Source organism: Medicago sativa, chromosome 4, assembly GCF_051527215.1.
Source record: "Medicago sativa cultivar Bolivia chromosome 4, Bolivia_mono, whole genome shotgun sequence".
Lineage (NCBI taxonomy): Eukaryota > Viridiplantae > Streptophyta > Magnoliopsida > Fabales > Fabaceae > Medicago > Medicago sativa.
The window spans coordinates 57,485,905-57,513,493 of NC_140752.1; the positions used below are offsets into that span (position 1 = coordinate 57,485,905).

The 27,589-nt window shown below is 33.5% G+C and overlaps 1 protein-coding gene across 2 annotated transcripts; it reads right to left on the bottom strand.

Annotated features, from left to right (window-relative positions):
* Positions 1-703: 703 nt before the first annotated feature.
* Positions 704-26,739, bottom strand: LOC146930138 (DNA polymerase epsilon catalytic subunit A-like). Of its 2 annotated transcripts, none has more exons than XM_085701763.1 (49): positions 26,503-26,739; positions 25,289-25,354; positions 25,136-25,195; positions 24,862-24,957; positions 24,476-24,636; positions 24,241-24,329; positions 23,906-24,123; positions 23,446-23,532; positions 23,199-23,333; positions 22,709-22,831; positions 21,129-21,212; positions 20,388-20,552; positions 20,106-20,282; positions 19,706-19,819; positions 19,404-19,508; positions 17,983-18,101; positions 17,738-17,879; positions 17,573-17,667; positions 17,241-17,346; positions 17,047-17,126; positions 16,761-16,937; positions 14,694-14,781; positions 14,470-14,550; positions 14,235-14,378; positions 13,648-13,743; positions 13,287-13,487; positions 13,119-13,173; positions 12,892-13,034; positions 12,356-12,807; positions 11,627-11,762; positions 11,348-11,542; positions 11,125-11,199; positions 9,816-10,006; positions 9,465-9,645; positions 9,250-9,314; positions 7,978-8,107; positions 7,785-7,886; positions 7,351-7,434; positions 7,054-7,128; positions 6,274-6,333; positions 5,913-6,175; positions 5,779-5,827; positions 5,443-5,603; positions 5,094-5,160; positions 4,233-4,343; positions 3,902-4,072; positions 3,598-3,810; positions 1,871-1,977; positions 704-1,281 (listed from the first exon to the last, which is right to left on the bottom strand). In XM_085701763.1, the coding sequence occupies exons 1-49, from the start codon at positions 26,650-26,652 to the stop codon at positions 915-917; spliced, it is 6,612 nt and encodes a 2,203-aa protein (XP_085557889.1). In that variant the 5' UTR covers positions 26,653-26,739; the 3' UTR covers positions 704-914. The 2 variants fall into 2 exon arrangements, with proteins under 2 accessions (XP_085557889.1, XP_085557888.1); XM_085701762.1 differs by having other exon boundaries at positions 24,241-24,332.
* Between the last annotated feature and the right edge of the window lie 850 nt (positions 26,740-27,589).

Consider the following 27,589-nt stretch of genomic DNA (forward strand, 5'->3'; position numbering starts at 1 on the left):
TTTATAATTTCTCAATAATGTCCTGTCATAAAAAGCATATTTGATTCTCTTTTTCACAATTTATCATCATTGGTATGCATTCTTTTATTCCTTGAAAAAATGGTAAAATTGTGATCCCCATAAGAAATTCTTGCCAATAAAATACTTACAAAAAAATGGTAAAATTAGGATGTAAAAAAAATAGATAAAATTGTGACATAATTTTTATAAATAAACATTTATTTTCTTAGCCTGTAATGTTAAAATAAGCATTTCTAACCATCTAGTTACTGACAAAAATAAATATAAGAAAAAATACAGGTTTTCTCCTAACCAGTAGCATGAAATATTAAATAAGCATTTCAATTTATAAGACATTGATTCCCTAAAAAAAAAAAAATTATAAAACATTGATTTCGTCCTAATGCAAAAAATACAGGTCCAGAGGTAGCATGTTAGTTAAATAAAACATGAAACACGTTTCTTCAAAAAAAAAACATGAAACACGTGACAGTCCAAAACACGGTTTTCTTATGTCAAAATCATGTTTTCCTACCTGGATCATTTCTAACTAAGAATAGTCTTTCATGCTACGTCCAAGACACGCAAAAATATCAACATCGAACAGGCAATCTCAATTAGGTTAGCATCACTCCCTCTATCAATCAATTGCAACATATACAAGTATTATCCATGAAATCAAAAAGAATATAAAAAACATGCATCGATCAAAATAATATTTCATATATACATATAGAATAAATGAATTGCTTGCAGTAATTGAGCATACTGTACATTGTTGAATAATATGATTGTGTTGGTTTCAACTCTTTTCCTAAACACGTCAGCGCAAGCAAGTTGCAGGGATCCGCTGTCTACACTGATAGTATTACTCTGCACATCCTAAGTTGTGTTTAGTTTCAATCCTAGACTGTTCATTCAATTTTGAGTTCTAACATCCAGGCGGTACATTCTTGAAGAAGTTGGAACTTCTGACGAGAAGCTATGTTGTAGATAACCCGCATCTTTTTGCGAAATTCCGTTGCATCTTCCTTGCACTTAAATGAGCCTGCACATGCACATTGCTCAGCCAAATGTGCAGCTTTCACCTGGTTGCACCTGACACACACCAGATCTTGCAAGTGGTATTGCCGCTCCCTTTGCCGTGCAATCTGAAGAAGAGCATTCTCCATCACCTCACGGTCATAAGGCTGGCCACACTGAGGTACGGCACAATGCCACTCTTCGTTCAATAAAGTTGGATCACGGCACAAGTCCAAATCTCGGCAGTCATTACAATAGCTGACCCAAAAGAGAGAGAAAAAAAAAAGTGATTATGGAATGGTTGTTTTATGGACCATGAATAACATTGTTGCATCCAACATATACAAAGACGACAAAAATGTCATCACTAAGAGTCAGACTAATGATAAAATTATCGAAGTTAACAACCGGTCATTACGAAACAGGATTATAAATTCCAACGCACATATAAAGATACAACTGCCCGACGAGACGATATGTAATTTCATTGAGTTGTGAGAAATTCAGTTAATTCCAAAAAGATTATTTTACATGTAACCTTTCTTAAGCAAAAACATACACAAATTACAAGCCTATGCCCCAAATAGTTCAAAACATTGACCGACGTTGAAAGAAACAGTTAATGGTTTCCACTAAATAAAAAATAATGTTTGGTAATCAATTGATAAGATGGGGCAATAGAACCTATGACATGTGAGAGGTAGTTTTAGTCAAACTCGACCAGGAAACCATTTTCATTTAATGTGAAAAACATTAACTCCTGATGCTATTGATATTCCAAAAAATATAAACAAAGCTGTTGTATTCTTTATAATTCATTTCATAATCAAAACCTATACTTGTTTACCTGCAGATGACATTGGGTAATATGAAGGAATGACAGGGATCATGAAACTCTGCTTCTGGAGCAAACTCCCTGACACGAACATATTTTAACAAATTTTTTCTCATAACCTGCCAAGTGAAAGACACAATCAGAACTATCACTTGGTTCACCAAGAAGAAATATAGGAGATCAACTGCCAATAAATATAAGCCCTTCACACAGACTACTAAGGCAATGCATGCAAGCTAGTTATATCACTCATACTTATCTTGTTTCTTCGTTATGCTGGGGATTAAGAACTGGACACTTCTCAAATTCAGCTTTCTTCTTGATATCCTAATCAACATGTCTTAATTTCTAATAATTGTTTTATCTGGGGTAAAATCTCTTTTATGTGCAAAAGTTAAGTATACAATCAGCAGTGTGAAGTACTTCTTTGTAGTACCGCTAGTATTGTCTTATATCACAATGAAACAAATAAGTAAAATATAGAAATGAGGCACTGCAAGGCCAAAATAACTCAATTGCTTTTCCAATCAGGGCTGGATCATTACAAATGCATCTAGCCAGTATCTTAGAGTTGATGGTCTAACTTCTAAGTAACCCCAAAAGGTGTCATAAGGACACAGGCAGTATGTGAAAAATTCACCAAAAAATATGCAGAATTCTAGAAAATATGAAAATTTACAAACTTGGTTATGAAAGATTGTCAAATGCCAAAACAAGAATCGCACAACTATCAATAACTCAAATAGAATAATCTCTTTAGCACAGTTTTCTAGACATACAATATTCCAACACAAGACCATAATGCTAAAAAGACAAAAGTATATGATACATTAATAATAATGATGCAGACTGCAATATTTACTTTATTATTTCGAGTTTTATATCAGTAAATAGGGATTTTGATTTGAGAGAATTATCATTATAGTATTTAGGATTTTATCCAATTTTGGATTATCTTATTCTAAAATAGGCTAGGAAAAGTAATTAGGTTGTTTGCCTTGTGGGGTCTGTAAATATGCCTTCAGTGTGAACTTTTAGACGCTTTTGAAGATTATATGATATATAATCGGCTTAAATATGCAAATGGTCCCTACAAACAACAAGAGTTTGGTATAATTTCCTGTAAAATATTTGTTTAGTCCTTGCAAATATACCACTTTTTGCTTTTGGTCATTATTGTTTTGTTTTAGTCCCTGCAAAATTTATTCATACTGGAACTGGTCTCTATAATTTGTAGAATTTTTGTTTTTTGGGGGGTTCTGCTAGAGTTTTTTATTTTAGTGTCAAAATAAGGACAAACGAATATTACAGGGACCAACTTCATTATGAACAGATTTTGCAAGGACTAATGCAAAATACTAAATACCAAAAGCAAAAAGTTGTATATTTGCAAGAGTTACAACAAAAAAAAGTTTCAGGGATTAAGATAAAAAAAATGGTATATTTGCAGGGACTAGACTCATATTTAAACCAATATAACATTTCCTAAGAGAATATCTAAGTTTGCGCTAGAGGAGTATTCCACACCTAAAGGAGTTCTTTAGATGAATCCTGCCAAGAGGAGCACTCTTGGATTGCATGTTCTACATCAAATATCTAAGTTAGCACTATAGGAGTATTCCACACCTAAAGAAGTTTTTTAGATGAGTCCTGCCACGAGGAGCACTCTTCGATTGCATGTTCTAAATCAAATAGTAGTTGTTAAGCAATGCTATCACAAATTGGGAAACAAGTATTACATGAACATCATGCTGCACACTTTGGTCGAGGGCAAAGACAGCACAGACATGCTTGATAAACTCCAAGGCTGCATCCCCTCTATGGAGATCATCCGTAAGTTGATGAAGGCCAGATGATGTACTCTGATCGGTTTCTGATCTGCCCATCCCCTTCATATGAAGAACAATATCACGAACAACTCCAAGGAGTTTGTCAGTGAAGTAAGAGCTAATCTGTTGAGTATAACACAAAATGCAAGAATTCATTAATAATTCAAATCAAGAAACCATGCCACTTCAAATCCTTATGCTGCCATTGTCATACCTGCTCTTTAATATACTCAGTTAATTCTGATTCGAAAGCCTCTGCAGCTCCAATATTAATTGATGGGGTGCAGGAGTCTCCATTCTGCACTGAAGCCCTGATTGCTGCTTGTTTTCGTGTATAGTTCCAAGGAATATAGATGAATTGAGAAACTATGAAAATATAATGGTCCTGTAGAAAACCGAAATATAACCACAAAAAAAAAAAAAAAAATCAGACTTGAAGCATGCAGTGCCTTGTATTAAATGAAGAACCTTTGAAATCCATTGAGTTGATCTTCCCATTGCATTTAGTTCTTTATTCAAGCTAAAATTCATACAAGGTAACTCACTTGGATTTTTTTTGGCAAATATTCCGCAATATTCCAACTTGATATTATGTCAACTTGAGACTCATCATTCATGGCTTCATCAGATTTTGCTGGTATTCCACCGTAGTTATACTACAAGAGAAAAAAAACACAATAGTTTAAGCAATATATTCTTGCATAATTGCATGCATATTTGGGTATATAATGGAAAGCTGAAATGATCCCAAGATTGCATAATTCAATCCATTTTATATAGCATGAAGAAACAACATTAAACTTGCATAGGCGTTATGGTAAAATATTGATGCTCACAAAGAATTAGATGCATTCATCCATTCGGTCACCAACATGAGATCCAAGCTTAAAATTTACAGAAAGAAAATAAAATATTTAAGACCACTACTAGCAGAAGCCATAGTTTATATTATATACCACACCATTATAAAATTGTATATATTAATGTCATCAGTCAAGAGAGTTTCGTTTCCCTTTCTTGATAAAAGATCAGTCAAGAAACTCAATTACCAATTTTGGAATCGGATATTAATCCTTGCCATGAAGAAGATTTTTCAAAATGTCAACATTATATATATTAAATCAATGACTTCCTAAAAATTTATATTCTAAGAAAAATTACCTGTTCACCTCACATTATTGGATTTCCTAGTTCAATTCTATTTTTGCCATTCTATCCCCTACCATCCATAATTATCATTATAAATGTGCCCGATAAACTTGTTCTTATTTATAATTATTTGTCTGACAAAAAAGCCCCCAGATAAGTCCAAAGGCCATTTGCAAAAGCTTTAGAAATAATATGAAGAACCTAGATATATCTTGCAACCAAAAACCAACAGAGGGAAAAACAAAGCAAGACCAAACCTGGTCCATGAACAGCAATGAGCACCAGAACTGCAGTGGATCAAGCTCAATCCACTCAAATAGGTCTCTACAAAATATGCAATACAAGGAGTTAATAGAAAAAGATGGATCACTTTTAAAGTCAATTAAATATGACTTTATAAAAAAGAAAAGAAAAGAAAAGGTAGCCATTCTTTCAACGCAACTTATGTTATTCAATTAAAAAAAATGTATATTTTGCATACTTAAATGAAGTTGTTGACAAAATTCCAACTTTTATTATGCATGGGTTAAAGATCCCAAAGATTACAAGAATTTTTAAAGAATAAATGATGAATGTTATAATTTTGTATGGCTTCTGAAAACCAACCTAGATTGTATAGTCCTTAACAAACTATCACAGTATGCTTTGGCCGTAGACAAATCATATTTTCCTGTGTCTATAATTATCTTTGAGAAGTTTGCAAATACAATTGTTGCACCCAACTTGCGGAACTCTGCCAACAACAACGCGAAGACCTTTTGCATGACCTAAAAACATCAATGCAGTCAAAAGACAAGCGATGCAGTTAATAAGGATGTTTAACATCAAATCAAATATATAAATCACAATTAAGTTAACTAATCAGGGCCAACAGGAAGATGTAAGAAAATGTTGTACCATCTCAGAGCATCATACCATATACTTCAATGTATAATTATTTACCTTGTGGAGTAGCTGGTGAAGAGCAGGATCATGAAATTTTGATTGAGGGCTGCGATGTGGAAGAAATGCAGTAATTATAATTATACAATTAAAAAAAATGAAGATGCTAGCAAACAAATGAGAATAGTAAAAACCTGCAAATCCATCTATACAGATGTTGCAATATTGCATCAGCATAAACATTTCCAGATGTGACAGCATCTGCAAGGCACCGCTGGATCAAATGTTTTAGGACTCGAAAGGCATGTGCGCATGAAGTAGACTCATCAAAGCCATTCTGACCATTCACTTGGAATGCTTCAGAATCAAATTCATGACCAAATCCTAACAAAGCACCTCCTTCCATTTCATTAACTTGGTTGCATTTTAAAAGTGCATTTACAGCCAGGTGGTGTATCTGCAAATAAATAAATAAAAATAATAAATAAAATAAAACTCCCCATTGAGTTATAAAAGCATGACTAAATTGGTGAAAGTATTTTCAAACTACTGAACCTTTAGCTCCACGCTAATTTTTCTATAAGCTCCAGGAAACGTACAGACAGGTTGGCACACCTATTTCCAAACAGCATCACAGTCAATTTCATAGCACCAGACATGAGCATGCTAAATAATCACATAATTACAAAAAATAAGGGAAAATTATTCTCAGTTGATATTGTAGCAAGGTTTAACCACCTCTGCTATAAATCTGCACCTTTTGAATAACCAGTTTAAAATCTGATCACTGTGTCACAGAGTGGATGATTGATTTATTATCGAATTGTAACTAGAATTAGTGGATGTCACCTCGTGGAATAGTAGCTTTCAATAAAATAAATATAATTTAACTGTGGTCATGTTATGAAAAACAGTTTATGCAATCTGCGTCATAAAAAATAAGTCTAGAGTGGTTATTCAATGAAAGCAACTCCAACGAGAGTTACTTATTGAGTTCTTAAGCCCCGGATATTGCTTAAACTTTAGAGTAAAAATTAGTAGATTGCTTAAAAGTTATTTGGCACAAGTGGAATCCAAAGTGGGTTGCACCTTTGGAGATGTTGTCATTACTCAAAAGTCAAAAGATAGTTATGGGTAAAAAAAAGTACAGCATCTGTCGGGCATCTTGAAATCATTTTCTTCCAGAATAATACTAATCACAATAACAACTTGTCACAACAACAACAACAACAATAATAATAAGAATGATGATGATCTTAATAATGCAGAATAGTCAAGCTCTGCGTGAAATTGAAAACATTAAAGGCCAGCAAAAAGTTGGGTCATAAAACAGACCTCATCTAAAAAACAGTTCTCTTCACCAATGTTGCCACCCAAATCTGGAAAACCATCATCAGATATCCAAAGCACCTGGATGATGAAAATCTAATTAAGATACAAATGGGATTGTAATGAACTTTTGTTTTGTTTGGGTTTGATGTTATCCTATAGTACAAAGATACACCCATACTTGCAAAAGACAAATCATATGGTTCAGGTAAGGGTGTAAAACATTACAAACGAAGAGGAGGAAGTAAGTTTCTGTTGATAATATTCAGATTCAAGACCAAAGATTAATATCAAAACAAGAACCTGTTGATTATCACGCAATGCTCTACAAAAGAAGGTATCCACTGTAAACATAAGCCAGTCAAATTCAAAGTTCCCCAGTGGTACCTACAAAAGAAATTCAAATCCACATAGTTGAAACTGATGAAAATCTAATATGTAACTATTTAATGATTGGATACAAACATATATACACAAGCTAAACATGAAGAGGAATTTCCAAAAGTCAGAAATTAGAAAGACTACTGGGACTAAATTGTATGACAAAATGAATAGAAAACAACCAACACTCATTTTCAAATAAACAAGTTGAAAAATTTGCCTAAAATAACCACTTGGACATAATGAAATTCTTCTAATCTGTGAAGTATTCCTAAACTCAAATTTTCTTTTAATAATTAATTGTTCTATTTTGTAGTTTTTGCAAAAATATGCTGCTAGAGATTTGGAGTTCTTACGTGGGCATATCTTGATAGAGCAATTTTCTCAGTTAGCCACTGGACTGAAGCTGCACAACGTTGCATTCCAAGTTTAGCAGCCATTTGTTGCCATCCAAGAATCTAAAAAGCCAAAATTAAGTATAATAGAAAAGCATACGGTATTTACATACAAACAAACTTGATATGGACCAGCAGTTTCAGAACATATTACCGGATAATGACTATCACGTGCATTAAAAGGAATACTCAGGCATGGAAAATCATCTAGAGCTCGAATGCCCAATTTTAATAGTTGAACATCTGGGCATTCAATGACAGCAACCATAGGTCCATGTTCACTCCTATGATCATGATTATCAAAGAAGAGCAAAATAATTCAGTTCCAAGGATGAAAATGGCAAAATGATTTTATATTTAAAACCTTAAGACCTGGAGGAAAATATAAAGAAAACCTCAATCTTATAAAGATCAAGAGACTGAGCTTAGTTAAAAATTCAAGTAGTAGTCTCTCTTAATCTTCTTTTGAACATTAGTTGATGTATTATGTAACATGTATATATGATGAACTTCGTCGATACTAGATGGTATCAAATATGGAATGTAATGGTCAAAATTAAGTTGAAAACAGAAATACTACTAGGTTACGTAAACAAGTTCAGAATCGCTCTCTTTCATTTAAATTCACAGAAAACATTTGAGCATTTAAGGGTTTGACATTTAATTGGAGGATTTCAGACTTTGGATTCATGTTCTTGCTGCAAGGCTTCATTTTTAAGTATATATATAGGCTATCCCGAACAACCAGTGAAGAGATGTTATAATGAGGAATGACCTCTACTTAGTAATCATCATGCAGCATTTTATTACCATCTAACTGAATACATTAGTCCCCCCCCCCCCCCCCCCCCCCCCCCCCCCCCCCCCTCATTTAAACTCACCTTCCCTTTAGAGAGGAGAGGGACGTGTAATATCTCCAACGAATATGGGTGGTGAGTGTTTGTTTAAATATACAAGAGATGTGTGTCAGTAAGCATAAAACAGAGGAAGTGAGAGCAAATTTCCCATTAGAACTAGAAAGACACTGCAGTACATTAAGGACCCCAGGTAGGAAATTCAGCTGCTACTTTTATGATATTAAAGTGACAGGATTCCTAAAAAACAAACAGTCAAAGGAAGCCTGGTGGTATATTTCACTTGTGTGATGCCTCTGCACTCCAACTTTGCTTGAAAAACCTCAAATAAACGGAGCATGGCAGAGACATAATCTTCTGCATAGATGTCGCCTTAATATGGCAATAAATTTTCTTACACGTGTAAAGATTATAATAAACTCTATAAAAAGATTAGGGTGCTTACTGTTAACCTTATTTGTGCTAAGCAGCTAACTAAAAGGATCTACACAAAATGGAAAAGCATGGCCAATATGTTTGAAAGAAAACCTATGTTGTGCTAGCTATTAAGACATAAAAAATGAAAATAAAACCTGTGATCATTTATTGCGCTTTGCATTATAGTTTCAGCATCCTTGACGAGTGCAACATATTCCACCTGAATGTAGGATGTAATTATAAAAACGAACATGAAAATAAATAATAAAAAGAAGAAAAATAATTTAAGGAAAAAGAATATCAAAAGAATAGATACTAAGATCAACTACAATGAAAGAAAATTATGATAAGAGAAATGTTGCAGAATTACTTTAAAATTTATGCCATTCCTCGGAGGTGCCTCAATAGACAAGGTTCTGCAGGCATCGCGAAATTGTCTGTCAAGAAAAGCTGTTGACAAGTCCTGGTTTTGGTAGGGATTAACTACCACAAAAGTTATTGCTTGTGACCCAGGAAAATATCCAACATATATAGCCCGTCCCTCTGAGATGCTGAAATTAATAACAGAATAACAGAATGTTAATATAATTTCCTTCAAAGATATTATGCAAAGCACAAGAAAGGCATGAAATTTATCTTCAAAATGTGGTTCTTGTTTTAACCAAAAAACGAGTGACAGAAATAATTGAGAATAACTCTGTAAACATTAGGGCTCACTTACCTATGGTATAAGTAAAACATAGATATTGATTGTTCAAGATAAGAGCATTCTGTTGTGGTCTTCATGTGCAATTCGTTCAAATTCCATGGCTCTTGTAGGCTACGTTTTTTAGCAGTTTTATCCACCTTACAAACACAACCAAGCTGGACTATAGCGTTGAACTCCAGTGGCACCTTGGTTTCATATACTCCCTGGCATAAAAATTGCATCCTCCAAGTTAAATTCAATATAACTACACCAATCATATTTATTTGACAAAATGAAAGTAAACTGGAAATATTAGCTCTTCGATGTACCAAAATAACCTAATTGATAGCAGACAAAAAAATAATAGTATGTGAAGGATGCATTTTGTTACAAATGATGTAAATAAATAGCTATGTTTAATAGTACCATATAAATTGTTTCAGTTTTATTGTTTTCATTTTCAACAAAAAATATTTGTTTTTAGTTATGGGTTTTAGACAAAATAAAGAGAGAGAAAAAGAAGAAATGTGATAATGGCATGATATGATTGATAGTAATTGATACAAACTTGATACCAAGAATAAACACAACCCTTATTAATAGGGGTATAAGATTCATAATCCTAAACAAATAGGAAAATGAGGAAACAGATCATGAAAATAACAAAGAAATGTAGAAACTAATCCTAGGAGCTAATCTAAGATTCCCTGGCAATAAACAAAGAAATGTATCCCAGGGAATAAGGTAGATACATCTTATATTGTAATTCTCCCCTTCTAGCTAAAGCTTATTAAGCTTTAGCTTGTATTACAAGAAAATAATGCATTTCTCTGCAAATAAAAGATAAAGGTTGGGAAGGAAACTCATGTATGCAGATGAAGAGGACATAATCACCGCCATGACATACTCAAAAAAAAAAAAAATTGGTCCAGTGAAATTTGTTGAAAATATACCATGATCTTTATATTTATTGTATAGGCATATTATATCATGCAAATAGGGATAGTGTCTCATTTATTTTTGGTAATTATTGTTTTGACCCTATATAAAATCGGCTCCGTTGTAAGTTCAAACACACGATTTCACCATTTTTCTCCCATTCAACAGAATCATTTAGCTGAGGCCAAAATAAATGGCATCTAGAAGAGACTACTTTTAACCCTCACCCCCGAAAAACAACAAAATATTAAGGCAGCCCTGTTATTTTATGATGTCTAACTATTAGTTAGAGCAAGAGTTGATGGCATGTCATATCACAAAATTATAGGTGACACAACAAATTTTCCACAGAAAAGAAGTACACACACATATACATATATTGATGATCAGTAAGTGTGTGGACCTCAATATCAGGATCTGCGAGAAGAGCGGCAAGTTTTTTGCTTTCTTCTTTATATTGTACTTCATTAATTGTGACCTACAAATTTTCAAATCAATATTAATACCTTCAACTGAGAAAAAATAATAGAGTCATCGGAAAAACTTTTAAAAAAAGGGGAGTGAAAATAACACCACCAGTACAAACTTTTCAAAAAAGGGGAGTGAAGCAATAACACCACCAGTACCTCGTACAGGTTATAACTATGTCTTCCATGAGGAAGAGTCTTGTTGACACGTTTGCCAGAAAACTCTTCAGTTGGTGATCTAGAGTTAAGGTAAAAGACTCTAGGAATAGAAATAGGAATCTTGAGCATAATCCCATCAACAACAACCCAAGCAAAAAATTTACCAACTTGTGGACTGTGGACCAACTGTATTATCTGAATCACACGAATATTAGAAAAAGTAAATTACAAAATCAGAACAGTCACAATTTAAAACTGACTTGCAAAATTAACCATTACCTGCCAGTGGCCCCGTGTTAGGACTACCTCATGCCTTCTAAAATATGAACTGACATTACTTCTGCCATGATTCATCTTACCGTTGGTTTGTTCAAGACTGCCATTTAAATGGTCAGATTTCTTTGAATTCTCCAATCTGAGAAAATCAAAGCTCATCCTTAATACCAATAAATAATATATTAGGGAGCTCACATATATCTATCATGACAGTCAGATTTTCATCCGGTAAAAACTGTTAAACGAATAGGGAAAAGAACGGTGGGCAGGTCACTTGTACAGTCAGTAACACAAACAATCAGATTTGCCCTTTTGCTTGTGTATGTGCCTCGTTGAAAGAAACTTGTGTACCCATTCATCTCGTTGAAAGAAAATTGTGTAGCCCATTCATGATTATCCCATTTTGATTTATCCGAAATTTTGAAATACTATGTACTGAATCTCAAGATGCATACAAGAATCTTTGACCACATTTACTCCGAAACAAAGTAAATGCGAATATATGGGAACACAAACTTATTAATTTGGCCAAAAGGCCCTTCTTGAGCTATTGTATCTGTAGCCATTATTGATTATCAATTTTTGGCTTATCAAGGAAAAATAAAAGTATAAGGCAGCAAAACAACCTCTGATTATCTTTTGGGACTTCCACTTTGAATGAGATCCATTCCAAAGAACTACCTAAATAGTTATGCATAAACTTAAATATTTACGTAACAAAGAGAACCTTACCTTTGCTTCTTTCTCTTTCCCAGCATATTTTTCCACTTTCTCTTTTTTAATTGAAGCCATCCTTGATAATCTACAGTTCTATCAACATTTTCACATGATGTTTCATTTTGTTGATCTACATTGCTACTGTCAATATGTTGTTGCTCTGAATCTTCTTGACCATTGAACTTCTCTGAATTCTGTTCATTATTAGCTTCATAATGGCGTATAATTGGTCTAGGTCCTAATGTAGAACTCCTTCCCTTGTTTCCAAAGTCCTCCATGTCATTAACAGTCTCATCAACCATAACAAGGTTGACACCACTAGAATCATTATGCTTTTTCAAGTGCTCATTCTTGTTCATTGACTTAAAGGTATCATCTATTTTTCTTTGGCGAAACTTGTCCTCCTTCTCGCGGACCTTTTTATGCAACCAATCAGGATGAACAACCCTGGGGACAGGATTTGCAACCTGCAAGCATTAAACTCTTCTTCATAAAACATTAGAACACAGGAATGGATTATTTCGAAATTCAGAAAGAAAAAGTTAACAAACCTTTTGCATTGCAGCAGGAATAGTGATAATTTTTTGAATTGAAGAACTAAGCCGCTGCTTGTAATAGGACCAGTCAATTATAGAGCGAATGCCAACATCTGATGAGACCTTGCACCATTTTCGGACATAGAACTTCATTATATCTGCAAAAATGATGCATAGATTTCTTATTTAAAATGTAAACATGAGTAAATCGTTATTTGTTCCTTAAAAAACAAGAAACTTACCAGCATCAGTTTCAAATATTGCCACAGGAACAGCACGCTCACTTACAGGTGTTCCCTGCAATGACAATAGTCTTTAGATGATTGTCACTAAGCAGTAAACAAGCAGATTATTTGGATGAATGAAAGAAATATAATTCATAAAATTTCCAAATTATTCATAGATCACACCTTAGGCTCACTTGCTACTATGTACTGACATCGAAGACCTTTATCTTTGACCATTGTATCACCAAGAAAGTCAGCAAGACGTTTAGCAGTGGTAACAGCACAAGACTTCTGCTGACCATAATCAGCTAAAGACTTGCTCATGGTACTTGATTCTGATATATAATCAAGCAACTCACTATCTGCAATATCCTTTCCTTGGTTCTGTACAACAGGAAGAATTTAAATATTTAGGACGCAGAAAAATGTATTGGGGCGAGACCATCGGTATCTTCAACTAACTAATTTGAGAAGAAGAAAAAATATTAAAGCCCCTGGTAATTCAGTTACAATAAACATTAAGCCTGCAATCTTTAGCACATACATCAAGAAGATCAAGCCAGCGGTTTGCCTCTTTAGCAACTTCTGAATAGCATTCCTTTAAGGTTGATCCATGCAGAAACTTTTCAAAAAGATCAGCCTGTTGAAAAAAGCAACTTCAACTGATCACTCTAACTTTGCATTTAGAACATAGTAAACATTAAAAAAAACCTGAGCATTGAACTATAACTTTGATGTTACATTTCAGGAATTTTTTAAATTCTACGCAATCTATTAAAATAGAGGATTTTCTTCAAGCTATCACATTAAAATAGGCACCTAACGAGTTTCAAACTGTTCACTCTAAAAATCATAAGAAGTATAGTTAATAGCTACAAATATCTATCTGTATCCTCCCTGAAAAAATAAAGACTGCAAGTAGTTAATAAATATTAACTCTTCTGCTTTAACTAGTTTTAGTTCCACAGATGCATACAACCTTACTTACTATCACCCTTGTAGTGAAAGGGAAATATTATCATTCCATCAAATCAGATGCACCAGGAAAAAAGTATGGATACATATCCTTGTCATTACCAAATCTTATTGTATGCATCACACTTGAAGTTAATAATCTTTTTATTAAAATACCTGGAACACTTTGATTAGCTTCAGTTCACCTCTGCGCTTGATCTCAAAACCTTTCAGTTCTGCAAGGGATCCATCATCATTAAAAACAGCATATCTCTTCTTAATTAAAATTCCTTCCTCCTTGGAAGCAGGAATTATCATTGCCTACAACAAAGCAAACCGTACAAGCAATAATTTAAATAAGTATAGTGAAACACGGGATGATATTTAAACTCAAATTGCTACTCTATTTTACCTTGTAAGGTCCATCCACCTCAAATTCAATAGAGCATTCACTATGAGTTGTATAAGTTTTCCTATTTGGATCCGTGAGTGTCTGTCAGAAAATTTGAAATAGAAAGAATGATGTAATCACAGGTATAAGCAAGGTAACTGAAGACAACTTAGTGTAAAAAAAGAAGCAGAAGCATTTGAGTCATATTGTGAATTGAATCATTTACGAAAAAACTACAAGCTCACCTGGTACTGATCATTTGTATTATTTATTGCCACATCAACATTAAGCATAACACAAGGGTATGAGATTGTCAGCTTCCGTTTGGAGTCTCTGAAATGCATCAAATGAGTAAGCATTTGAAATTGTAGAAAACTAGAAAGAGAAAGTAAAAAACTTTTTGAAAGATAGGTGCAGTGAAAAGTAAGATGAAGCACAATTGCCTACAGCCTACAGCTTCAAATATAGTAACATTGGAGGAATTAACTAGAATATCAAGCTACAGTAATTAGCAAATAGCCAACAAAATCATTGACTTCAATTTTGCAGTCAACAATTTCCAAAGTACGGTATATATATATATATATTAAGCAAAGTTTATCTTATAATAGACAGCATTCGCACTGCTTAAAATAGAGATATCCGCCATGGCCGATATTCGATAACACTGCACCGGGTGAGGCTTGGCACTTCTAAAAGTAAGAATAGGCAACGTTTGGGGCAATGAGACACATGACACGTCAACGGGTATTCATCAACCCAGTGTAAGGAACAATCAAAAGTGACTAGTGTTGCAATACGGCTTGTGAATGGAGCACAAGATGTTGTACAAGGAAGATGACGGGTGAAGGGGCCTCGAAACTACATAGCAATTACAGATCGAAGACTAAGACAATCTAATGACTCTAGTGGAAGAAGCTAGCGGCAATAAGGCAGAACTCACCACAGATTGCAGTGGAGATGCTAGGCAAGATAAAGAAGAAGTGTGTTGAACTTCCTTGGAACCTAATATTTTGTGACGAGGCTGATCGGTGCATTGTGTGGCAGATAACAGTGGTCTTTCTAGAAAAATTGATGGAGAAATTTTCTAATGGTGAAGAAAAGCAGCAATGGAGGTTGGAAAGTACAAGAAACAAATCAGAAAAGGGGGAACATAGCAGTGGAGACAGAAGTCTTTGTTGGACGGACATCTACTAGGATGACAAAATGAGAACAGGATGGTAGAACATTGCTTTGAAAAGAAAATGTAGCAAATGAAAGTTGTTCCACTAGAAAACATGAGGGAATATGTGTATAAAACGATGGAGCCAAGTTTTATATATACACTGAATCACAAGAAATAAAAAGATAAATGTCACCCTATTTATTATATTTTCATGACACTAAATAACCAAAACTATGCTACATAGTACATACATTATTTCTAACATTTTCTAACAGGTACTTCGTGAAATAACTTTGAATGAAGCAATGATGTACGTTTAAAATATAAGTAAATATGAACTAAAAGATTATATTAGTGCAAATGTCCAATTTATCTAAAATTTAGCGTGCTGAGATAATATCACAAAAGTTAACAATAGGATTGATAAAATTTAATTTCACACTAAAGATATTTTCACACCTTCAATAACTTTGTAGAATGCAAATTTGGAATCATATTATAATATCTTGATGATCATGTATAAAAAAATTCAAATAATTTAAATGTCAATAGGAATATAACTAAATAGTAAATTCTGTCGAAATAAAACTTCATAGCAAATATTTACTTATCATATGTAAAAATAAAGTGACTAAGTACCAAATAGTTTTTGAAATGTCTAAGATTATACGAAAATATCATAGTTTATCTCGTAGTTTTTGAAATGACCAAGTACTGTATCTTGATATTATGTTAGAGTGTCATAGTTTATCTCGTAGGATTAATTTGTAACCTTAGATTATCTCATCATATTAGTTTTTATTACTTACTTATTATCATGATTGGTGTCCTAATTTCCCTATTTATTTAGGATTAGGAGTCGTGTATCCCTATAATTAGTGCTAGTGTTTAGTCTTTTATATCAATCAAGTCACAATCAATTACTACCAAGTGTTTCATACCATACTACACCACAATCATAATATTTTTTCTCCTTATTTTATCTAAAACTTGTAACTTCAACAAAATGTATGAAATTATGTGAACCTTGATCTGCTAAATGATAATTTTCAATTTAGCAACTGATATGAGAACAAATTCCGACTCTGTATGTTTGTGTGCATAGATGTGCATAAATAGCCACATAAAGTAATAACTTGGAACATACACTGTTTTAAAAGTGAAATTTTCTGGAAAAGATCCGGGAAGGGCACACCAGATACCATCTGTGTCTAGTTCAAGTGGTTTTCCTATTTTCTCTACCAGCAAGCGAGCATTCTGAATTATTTTTGCCCCGGTATATGTGACAACGCCTGCCATTTCCATGGAGTACCATCTAGCACCCCTGTAAAACAAAAACATTCATGCACAAGATGATTAAGAAAAAATAGCCATGTTATTGAATGAATCCCAATGGTGAAAGATCAAGAACATGTGGAGGTCAATGTACTCACTTGCGCATTACGTATCCATAAAAGGAATTAAGAATACACTTGTGAGCAAGTTGCAACGAATCATAAAGCACTACCATGTCCTGATGCACAAAATAATCAAATATGAAATCCCAACACTGTAACATATTGTTACATAAGCTGTTAGCAACAATTGAGCAAATTGTGCTGGAATCAACAAGCCTATTAATTCATACTTGTGCTTCCTGGATTTTTATAGAATTTCCACTGGCCTTGGCTTCTGATAGCTTTCCCTTCCAAACCTTGTTAAGACCTTTATATTCATATCTCCTATCCCGGAAACTTGAACCAGACAACATAAAACCTGGGTTTAGTACTACAGGCAACCAAAAAATAATGCAAGAGAAACTCAAGGGACTCTTAAGGGTTAACCAATCCAAGTTAAATTTCTGAGCTGTATATTAAATATGTTCCACGGAGTATAAACATCTATGGACATCTGCTTCAAACTGGATATTCAAAGGGTAAGATTTTTATTCAAAATTACTCTTCAATGATCTTAACTCACCTGCGAACAGTGTCAACATAAAATGGATTTTCGCGCATGCAGATTCCAGCTTCTCGGAGTTCGGTAACTGGTTTGTCAAGTACCCGTTTATATGCCTGAGGAAGCCACCATGGTTTAGTATGTCATGCATTATTTAAAAAGAACGTCCAATAAATCAGCCATTACCTTTTGGCAGTATTTCTTTAAACGCTCTTTTAGTCTTAATTGTTGTTCGGCCTTGGGCAGGTCAAGAAAAGATTTTGATGACCTTTCATTTACCCCGTCTACAAACTCCGACTCAATTTGCTTCTTTAGATGATAATAGTCACTGACACGATTTAAATAAATACCCTTGTCAGTAATTTATTGAATTTTTCACATATTTGAGTAAAACAGTCTGCAGTGCAGCAACATTAAAAAAAAAAATGCACCTTTTCTTTGCGGCAAATGTTGCTCCACGCCAAACCCACTCAAGCTTGCGTAGACAAGTCTTTTCGGGACGGTTGAAGTCACATGCAGTACAAATCTCATCCGTAACAATTGATGGAGGCTGCAATCATGAAAAAAAAAAATCCTAAGGCCTTAGGGTATGGGAGATTTATATTCATTGAAAATTCAAAATCCAGGATCCAAACTAGTCAAAGAGGAACGGAGCAACCAGAAAACGTATATATCTTTCGATATCCCCTAACATTATATATGAAATACTTATCCACATTAATTTTTGGCTATGAAATGCTAAAATGATAATCACTAAAGATTTTACTTGAAATGCTTATCACACCCTTGTACATGATGAAAATTGTTGGTGTTATGTATTTTAGTCAATTGTGGATCGCGGAAAATAGTTGTTAGTTCAAATTCTGCTACGCAGCACTGCTGTAGTGCAGCTATAGCTGTTATTTCACAATATTTGGTACTAAATAACGTATCATGGAAGAATGATAAGAGAAATCATAAGGACTTTGAATATGATAATAGTGTAATATGATTGATAATTAATTTGATATAAAAGACAAAGCACTAACTCCAATCTATAGGGATGCAAGACTCCAAATTGAAAATAAATCATGATAATAGCTAAGTAATAAGGAAACGCTTTAATCGTTGTTACATAGTTTTGCTACTTCTCATCAATTTATTTTCTTTTCTTATTTTTCATATGGTTCAGTATCACTTATAATTCTAAGCCTAGTGTTACTGTTATGACTTTTGATGCATTCAAGCTAGAAGATCTTTTTCTCAAGACTAAAAATATATAATTTAATTTTAGTTTCTAGGTTAGATTTTATTTCTTTTCTTTTGAAGAAAATAGATCAAATTTTTTAAAAACATACTAAGGACTTTTTGTCAATCAAACAAGGGGAGAGAGTAAAACGCAATTCACTCTTTTGTCTTTCTTTTCCCTTTCTCTCGGACCAAACAAATTATACCAAAAATTCACTATATTTCCTCATCTTACTCTCTTTCTCTCACCTCTTTCTCTCTTCACATTTTCTTCTTTTTACCAAATACAGCGAAAGAGACTGAGCAATCACCTTTCTTTGAATTTCTCAGTTCACCTTTAAGTTGTATTGCCTTGGCCCTGGTGTGTGCATGGAAGTGCACATGAATCTTATCACATAGTTGGAATGCATGCGAGCATCCAATAACATGATGCAGAATAACACAAGGCGGAATTGAAGATCAAAAGGATCGCACCCAAGTGAGAAGGAGCAGATCTTGAAGCTCACAACAAAGTGTGACTCCTAATACATATACTCTTAACAAATTCTCATTGGAAAAACAAACTAAGCATGCATATTCTGCTAAAGACCAATATTATAAATACAAATATGAAATATCACAGTACCTGAAGCCGGTTTGTTAAAATTATGTTTGGATACATTGCAGCTACATCCAAATGATAAATGAGGGGGCACTCATCACGTATCGGCGCATCTCGTAAGTTTACAAGCTGCGTGCATAGAGAAATATGTGATGATATTGATAATTCCTAAGCAATGACACTATTGGAATTTTCAAGTTTACCACGTAAAACATATGTACTATTCCAGAAATATATGATCAAGCAATAGAATTACAAATTTAGATATGATTATAGGAAAGTAACCATACATGAAAAATTAGCCAGCCAAAAATTATAATCAGTACCTTTTCCATGATAGCATTCTTCACTTCATCATAATTTGAGACAGATTCCAAATCCATCTTTCCCTCTACTCTTATAGCATATTGTAGATCTCGATCAAGGTTGCTGATCAATTGCTGGAGCCACATCACTCCACAGTTAGTGAAGCATATTTACAGAAAATATAATAAAGAAGCATGATTTCAGAACTTAGTTATTTTTTGGAGTGGGAGCAAGGGTAGAAATTGGTGTCTGCTCCACCCTCCTGCCACAAACAGGGTTTTTCGCTATTTTGCCGAGTAAATATCTAGAATTGGAAGTAGTAACAGCTAAATATATAAAATTCGAAAATTGAACAGTATGTTCTATAATGAAGGGACTGCGTAATCACGAGTAAAGTAATTAAAGATGGAAACAACAAACCTCAAAGGCAGATGGCTCAAGTGTGAAACTGCATGGTATATCAGATCTAAATACACCACTTTCTAGGCATTCAACGTGGCCACCTATGTACGTCTCACTCTCAAGAAGATGATTCTTATAAAACTTCTCCGGATCAGATTGGTGCTTGTTAGGGCAGATAACATTGGCCTTGTATGACTGTAACAGGTGTAGGAATAAATAAATGGGAAACTAGAAGCCTTAAAATGGGAAAAAACAAAACAGAGAGGTTCTACTTCAATAAAAACATGCATCAGAGCATACCTGAACCATAAGCAACATTTCACAGAGGGTCCCACTGCCTTTGCGCAAAACCTCATCTGGCGACATGGGTATAATAGTGGCAAGAGAGAAAATAAAGGGATGAACATAAGTTGTATATAAGTAATATGTTGACACTGCATCAGAAACAGAATAGGAGGCCATCATCTGCAATAGCAATTCAAATCAAAGAAGAAAAAATTAGTAAAATGCACAAGATATGTCCTGAGAGTCATGACCAATGACCAACGAAATGCATATCTTTATAGATCGAAAACTCCAACAATAAGCATGGCTATGGCATACCCTAAGGAAAAAACAACGTTCACTTCTGTATTTGGGGGAGCAACCCAAGTCCCACATTGAATAGATCGGGCTCTTGATAAGAGTTTATAAAGTAAGGCACTCCTTACCTTACAACCCGGTTTGGTGGGGTTGAGTTAGGCCCAACAATTTCCAACAATAAACAAACTAAGGTCTAGACATATCCTTGGCTTTTGATAGACAAATACAGATGATAGACAAATACAGATGGTATTCTTGTTTTACTTTTCTTTTTTGGCATCAAAATGGATCTCATAATTTAAAAAAATAAAACAACCATTAAACTACAGCACATGACTAATATTTTGTTTTACCAACACTTAAAAACAAAAACAAATTTTGTTTAAAATGTTCTACCTCTAGTACACCATATCAAACCAATTTAACAAATAATGGACGCATCACTTTGGTCACTCATACCTGCGGCTTTTCCTTTGCAAAGCGTACCATGTCTTCGGGGTTCACCTCTTTTGGATCATAACCCAACTTTGCTTTTGTTACAGCCTAAATAAAAACAAAGAAAATATCACATTGAGAAAGGGCAATCTTGGTTTAAACAGAAATTAGTGAGCGCATGGCCTATAATTTATTTGACATAACATGCACGGAGAGCATTCAAATTAACATAAAACAATTTTTTTTTTCAAACATGGTAAATATAAATTTTGTAAACAACTTTAAAATTTAGTAAATAAATGAATATGTAGAAGTAGGTAGTTAGTTAACCAGATATGGTTATATGTCGCTGTGCATATTGTGAAAGTAGTATCTATAGCCTTGCTAAGGTAGAGAACAGAAAGAAAGACAAGAGACTTAAACCAAGTAAAATGCATCAAAAAATGGAGGGTAAAGTCTTTAGCAAAGTCAAATACAATGAAAGGAAGAGGGATGCATGCTCAATAAATCATAAATGCAGGCAAACTCTCCAATACTGTGAATATCTGACATGGTGTTTCCATTAAATAATTCATGTGCAGAGCAACAAAGGGAGCCATAAGGTTACTGCTAGCATTATTCATGATTATCAAAGCATGAGGAGAGGAATTAAAAATATGGGTTGCTTAGCTTAGTGGAGCATTTGAGTGGCTTGATTCTTCTCCCTAGATATCTAACTCTTAAGGGAGGGCTCCAAGTGCTTGGATACTTTTCACAAATGTATGAATTTTGATTTCGATCCCCGTAAAAAAAATGGTTTTCATCCCTCTTAAAACTTCAAATTTCTATTTTTGGTCCTTATCATTCATTTAAGGTTCAAGAAAATAATTGTGTGCAGTCGCATGCTATCATGACATCACATAAATTAAAGGTGTCACCGAAATTATTGTGACCTATTGTGAGATGCATATACTAGTAACGAATGTTACAGGACAGTAGAGACAAAAAACAATACTTTCAAATTATAGAGGAATGAAAACCAAAGAAAATATTTTACGGGAACCAAAACCAAAGTATGTTCAGTTGATAGAGACCAAAAACATATTTCATCATTCTATATATATATATACACATATATATATATATATACACATATATATATATATATATACACACATATATATATATATATACACACACACATATATATATATATATATACACATATATATATATATATATATATATATATATATGTATATATATATATATATATATATATATATATATATATATATGATTTTTCGGAGTTATCTATGCTGCCAGTTTTACTTTTAAATAGAGTTTATTAACTTTGTTACACTCTTGTTTCTATTTATTTGACATGAAAACACACGGTTTGCAACTACATACAATCACTATACATGAGTTCTTGTCCGCCATTTTTAGTATAAACAGAGTCCTACATGAATATCAACAAAAAACTAGTTTTCTTTTGGATGAACTGAAAGAAAGAAAACTAGTGTCATAAAGAAACTTATTAGAAACAGTTAATAGAATGACCCTGATAATTATTAAAATAAATTACAACAAAAAATGAGATCATGAGAGTATGAAATTTGTACCTTGAGGCCTTGGCTCCCCTGAGGAAGATAACTATCACGTTTAACCCATGCAAAACAATCTAAATGGGGAGCAAATTTAGCACGACATTCCCCTTGATTCATGTCACATTGAAACCCCAGCTCCTGCAAGATCGAATAATAACAGAACAATAGAAGAAAGTAGTCAATTAGTAAACTAAAGGGGAAATAGTAGAACTATTATGCTTCAGAATAAGGAGTGAATATAAAAATGAAATTTCAAACATAAATTTTAGTATAACCATTGCAAACATACATGGTTTGTCCCAAAATGTATACGCAAAGAAAGTGACTTTAAGTCAATCTCAAATACAATTGGAATCAATGTCTTCATTTAAGTTGATAAGCTATTAATGAAAATTTAAGGAAACATAGAATTCTGTATACATGGTAGCACATGCACTTTACTTATTTACCCACATAATTGAAAATTGGGCTGCCAAAAAAAAAATGCAAAAGGTTAGCAGCATACATCACTCATTTTGAACCCATGATGGGCTGCCCGTCGTTCCAGGAATGGCCAATCAAAGAAATCGCCATTATATGTCACATAGATGCCAGGTTTCACCTCTTGCATATGAGAAAACCACAATCTAAGGAGCTCAATCTGCCAAATAATATTTTGCCACAAACAAATAAAAAATTAATAAACCTGAACAGAAGTAAACCACCACTATAAAACAACTTGGGGGAATAGATTTTGAGCAGACAACCATTACCTCATTTTGAACATTTGTCACCTTAAAAAACCCTTCGAACTCTGGTTTTGGAGTGAACTCTAAATCCTCTATATCATCCCCAACACACTGAAAAAAAAAGAGGGTAAAAAAACACTATTATTTAATGCCATCAGCCTATGATAATGACTGATGTTTTAAAATACATTTGATGAACATACAACTGCAGGATCAATTAACAACTACTTTTGATGGATTAGAGTTAAATAATTTATTATTATTAGACTTATCCTTTGGCTACACTCTGCATAATTTGTAGGGGTATTTTCCAGATCTGAATAACATTAAACTCTTATAAAACGAAAGAGCGGTCCAAAGATATGTAATCATGAATTTTCCAGATTCTGATGAAACATGTATTTTCCAGATTCTTTTGTAATAATAGAAGAGTAACAGCAAGAGAGAGATTGATCAAACATTAACACCTTCCATTAATACCTACCTCTCTATTTGTGATTAAATACCCTTGCCTATCTACCATATATGAAATCATCATAATTGAGTCATAGTCAGCATCAGGAAACTTCAATGGAAGTTTCGTGGTCTCGATATCAAATGCACAAACACGAACTTCAGCACGCTGCAGAAGATCTGTCCTCCTCTCAAGTGTAACCCCATCGTTGGACACACCAACATCATACCACTGGCCACACCGTATATCTGAGTCATATGTGATTAATAGTGTGATGATAAATATAAATATAAATATAACATGGAAATGGAAGATGTGATAATTGAATAAATATTAAAAACAAGAGGATAAAGATAAAAACTTACCGTTGTCAATAGCAAAGCGAACATGGTAAGGAACATCATATTCACGAAGATCAATTATGCAATCTAGGAAATCTTGAAGTTTTTGTTCTCTGCTATTTAACAAGCAGTATAGGATCAGATCAGGTTGCACAGTAAAGTTAAAATCTACTTAGATAATATACAAAAATTGAAATTGCATTGTTAAAGGAAGTAAACTTCCATCTAAAAATGTATTGTCCCGTGAAACATGATTTACCTTCTCCCCGTTAATATGGACTCATAGGCTTCTGCAGCATCAGACTTCGCCTTATTTCTTTCAACAACATGCATCAGGTCACTCTTCACATTCATCAGTTGTTGCACGGTATCAAACGAAAGCCGTAAATAAGATTTTCTCAATCCAGACAAATGGTTTTTCTGTTCAGAAAGATGAAAATAATTCAGGGCCCGTTCGTGAGGAGATACAAAGTAAGCAACTATGCATGGCTTAATTGATTGAAGCAAAATGAAAACTTCGATGCAGACTATGTCATGAATCATTTTCACTTAACATTCTTATACTCTTGAAGGAATTACACGATAAAACCCAAGAAAACAGATTATCAATGCTAAAGTTGTATAAGAGAAGCATAAAATTCTTACAAGATCCAGGTCTTCCTTTTCTACAATTTTAATATCTGCAATCTGGCTTTCATAACGTCGTCTCAGGTATGCATCAACATCCATCTCCATTTTGTTCTATTAAATTCACACAAAGACAATTAGCACCATAAACGTGATGGTTGTCACAGAATAAACACCGAATCAGGATAAATTTTTAAAAGCACTTAACAGAGATGATTGGATAGTCATACACAAACAAGGTTAAACCCATAGAATCATATATGCAAGCATGCATGCAAATGTGCTCACTCACCTTCGTAGCTACGTAGAAATAAGGGCGAAATCTGTATTTTGTCTTGAATGATGACCCATCCTGCAAGCACACTCCAATCAGTAAGCTATTTACCGGAACAGGTCCCTCTTACGGTGGAAAAACTATCGACAAAACATTTTAGCCAAATTATACCTGTTTGACAAAGTAAAGATCAACGCAACTGTAGACTTTGCAGGTATCCCCGTCCTCATAAGATGACTGCAAAGCATAGTAAAGCATGTATAAGTCCCTTCCAAAAAAAATTGACATCAAACCAACTTGTTATGACTTCACAATTAAGAACTGGAAGAAACAAATCTCTGACCCAAGGAAAATCAAAGAAAAATGAATAACCATATAATGTTAAAGTTAAATGGTTATGCTTTAATGATATAAAATATTTACACTGCCATCCAGTAGGACCCCACCATCTTGTCATGTAGGCTTATTTTGTAACTGACTTTATAAGATAACTACCATATACTCTATTTTTATTGGACGTCAGTGTAAAACTAGTTTATCGATTTTCCCATCATTTTATATTCTATTTTTATGGTGTGTATCGATTTTCCCATCATTTTTATGGTGTATCGATTTTCCCATCATTTTATATTTCAATATGATATCAACTTCGATACACAGTCGGTGCAACAAAAATTACACTATCATTTATATGATTTTTAAGGTAGATAAAATTAAAGTCAGATATTTTAACTGCCTAACGATTATGATTGATTGAGAGTTTAACATGTCCGTATCAATTAACTCCTTTCAAAATAGAGTAGCAAGATAAGTTACTTAGAAGCACAAACACAAATGTAACAACTAAATAACATGAGTTTAATTTCTGTGCAACGTCGGTGTACAGAATTTTACACTGTCAGTCCATCAAAACACAATATGTGTGTGACTTCAGTGGCTCTTAAATAAACTTCAAATGTTTCTATAGATATGACTGTTATGATTAATTGACAGTGTAAAATATTATTACACTGTCAGTGCATATAAATTAAATCCAAGTAACAAAAGCAATAAGTAACAAGTAGTAACAATAATTCAATTCCATAATTTACAGATACGTCACAAAACCTATGTAAGAAACAATTTTATTCATACTTAATCAATTCTTGTAATAAGCAACTACGTTCGTCAATTTAATTCAGATTTAGTCAATTCTTGCAACAAGGAACTTATTTCATCAATTTTATTCATACTTAACCGATTCTTGCAATAAGCAACTTATTTCATCAATTTCATTCACACTTAATCGATTATTTCAATAAGCAACTTCATTCACCAATTCAGTACTGTAACAAGTGAAAACACTGAATTCAAGATAAAGAAAGCGCGCGAGAAATTGAACTTACGGATGAAAAAGTGAGTAACCATCCGAGACGTTTTTCACCTTCAGAGAAGAGATCAAACCCTAATTTAGCTTCGAGTTCTTCTTCGGCGCTGTTGAGTAGTTTCTGCTTCTTGGAAACCTTGTTATCTCTCCGGTCCCATTTCCGGTTCATCGTTGCGGAGGAGATCGGAAAATCTCCGATTCGGTTTTTCTCGAAGTATTGTGACTGATTTGTGTGCTACTGTGAATGATAGTCTCTAATAGAAACCCCAATCGAGATGGACTTTAATGGTACTGGATTTTCCCGCGCTTTCTCTCGCTTTTTTTGGCGAAAGTAGAATAGTTTGTTTTGAAAATTACGCATATGCCCCGCCAAATTTCACCCTCCATTTTCTGTTTCAATTCTCAAAAATTTACTGACTTGCGATTTCGGAGTTTCAGTTCCTTTTTTTCCGATTTCGGAGTTTCAGTTCCTTTTTTATTTCAAAACTAGCAACATGTTGTTTTAGATTGAAGGTCGACTAATCTACCAAAAAAAAAAAAAAAGATTGAAGGTCGACTATACGAACATAAAATATATGAATTGTTAAAAAAAATATATATATATTTTTTTTTTGAGAGAAAAAAAAAAAAAAAAAAAAAATATATATATATATATGAAATGTATTACATACTAACATAAAAAAAAACCTTTCAAAAAAAAAATCATACTAACATAAAATATAGTATGCGGCAGGGGCGGATCTCTTCAAGGCACAGTTATGCTAGCCTCATGGGCGGACCTGAACAAGGCATGGTGTGGCAGGTGCCACACCAGTTCAGGTCCAATACTTTTTATTTTTAATTTTTTTTATCAACTTGTTGTATATTTTTATTTATATATTAATACAAACACCTAATTTTTTTATATTTATACACGCGTCTATATATTAACTCATATATTAACACGGGAACATATTTATTTGTATAATTTATATATGTGTCTATATTTTTATTCATATAAGAGAACCTATTTTTTTTAATATACATGCGTTTATATTTAAACTTATATATTAATACGGGCACCGATTTTTTTTAATTTATACATATGTCTTTATTTTTATTCATAT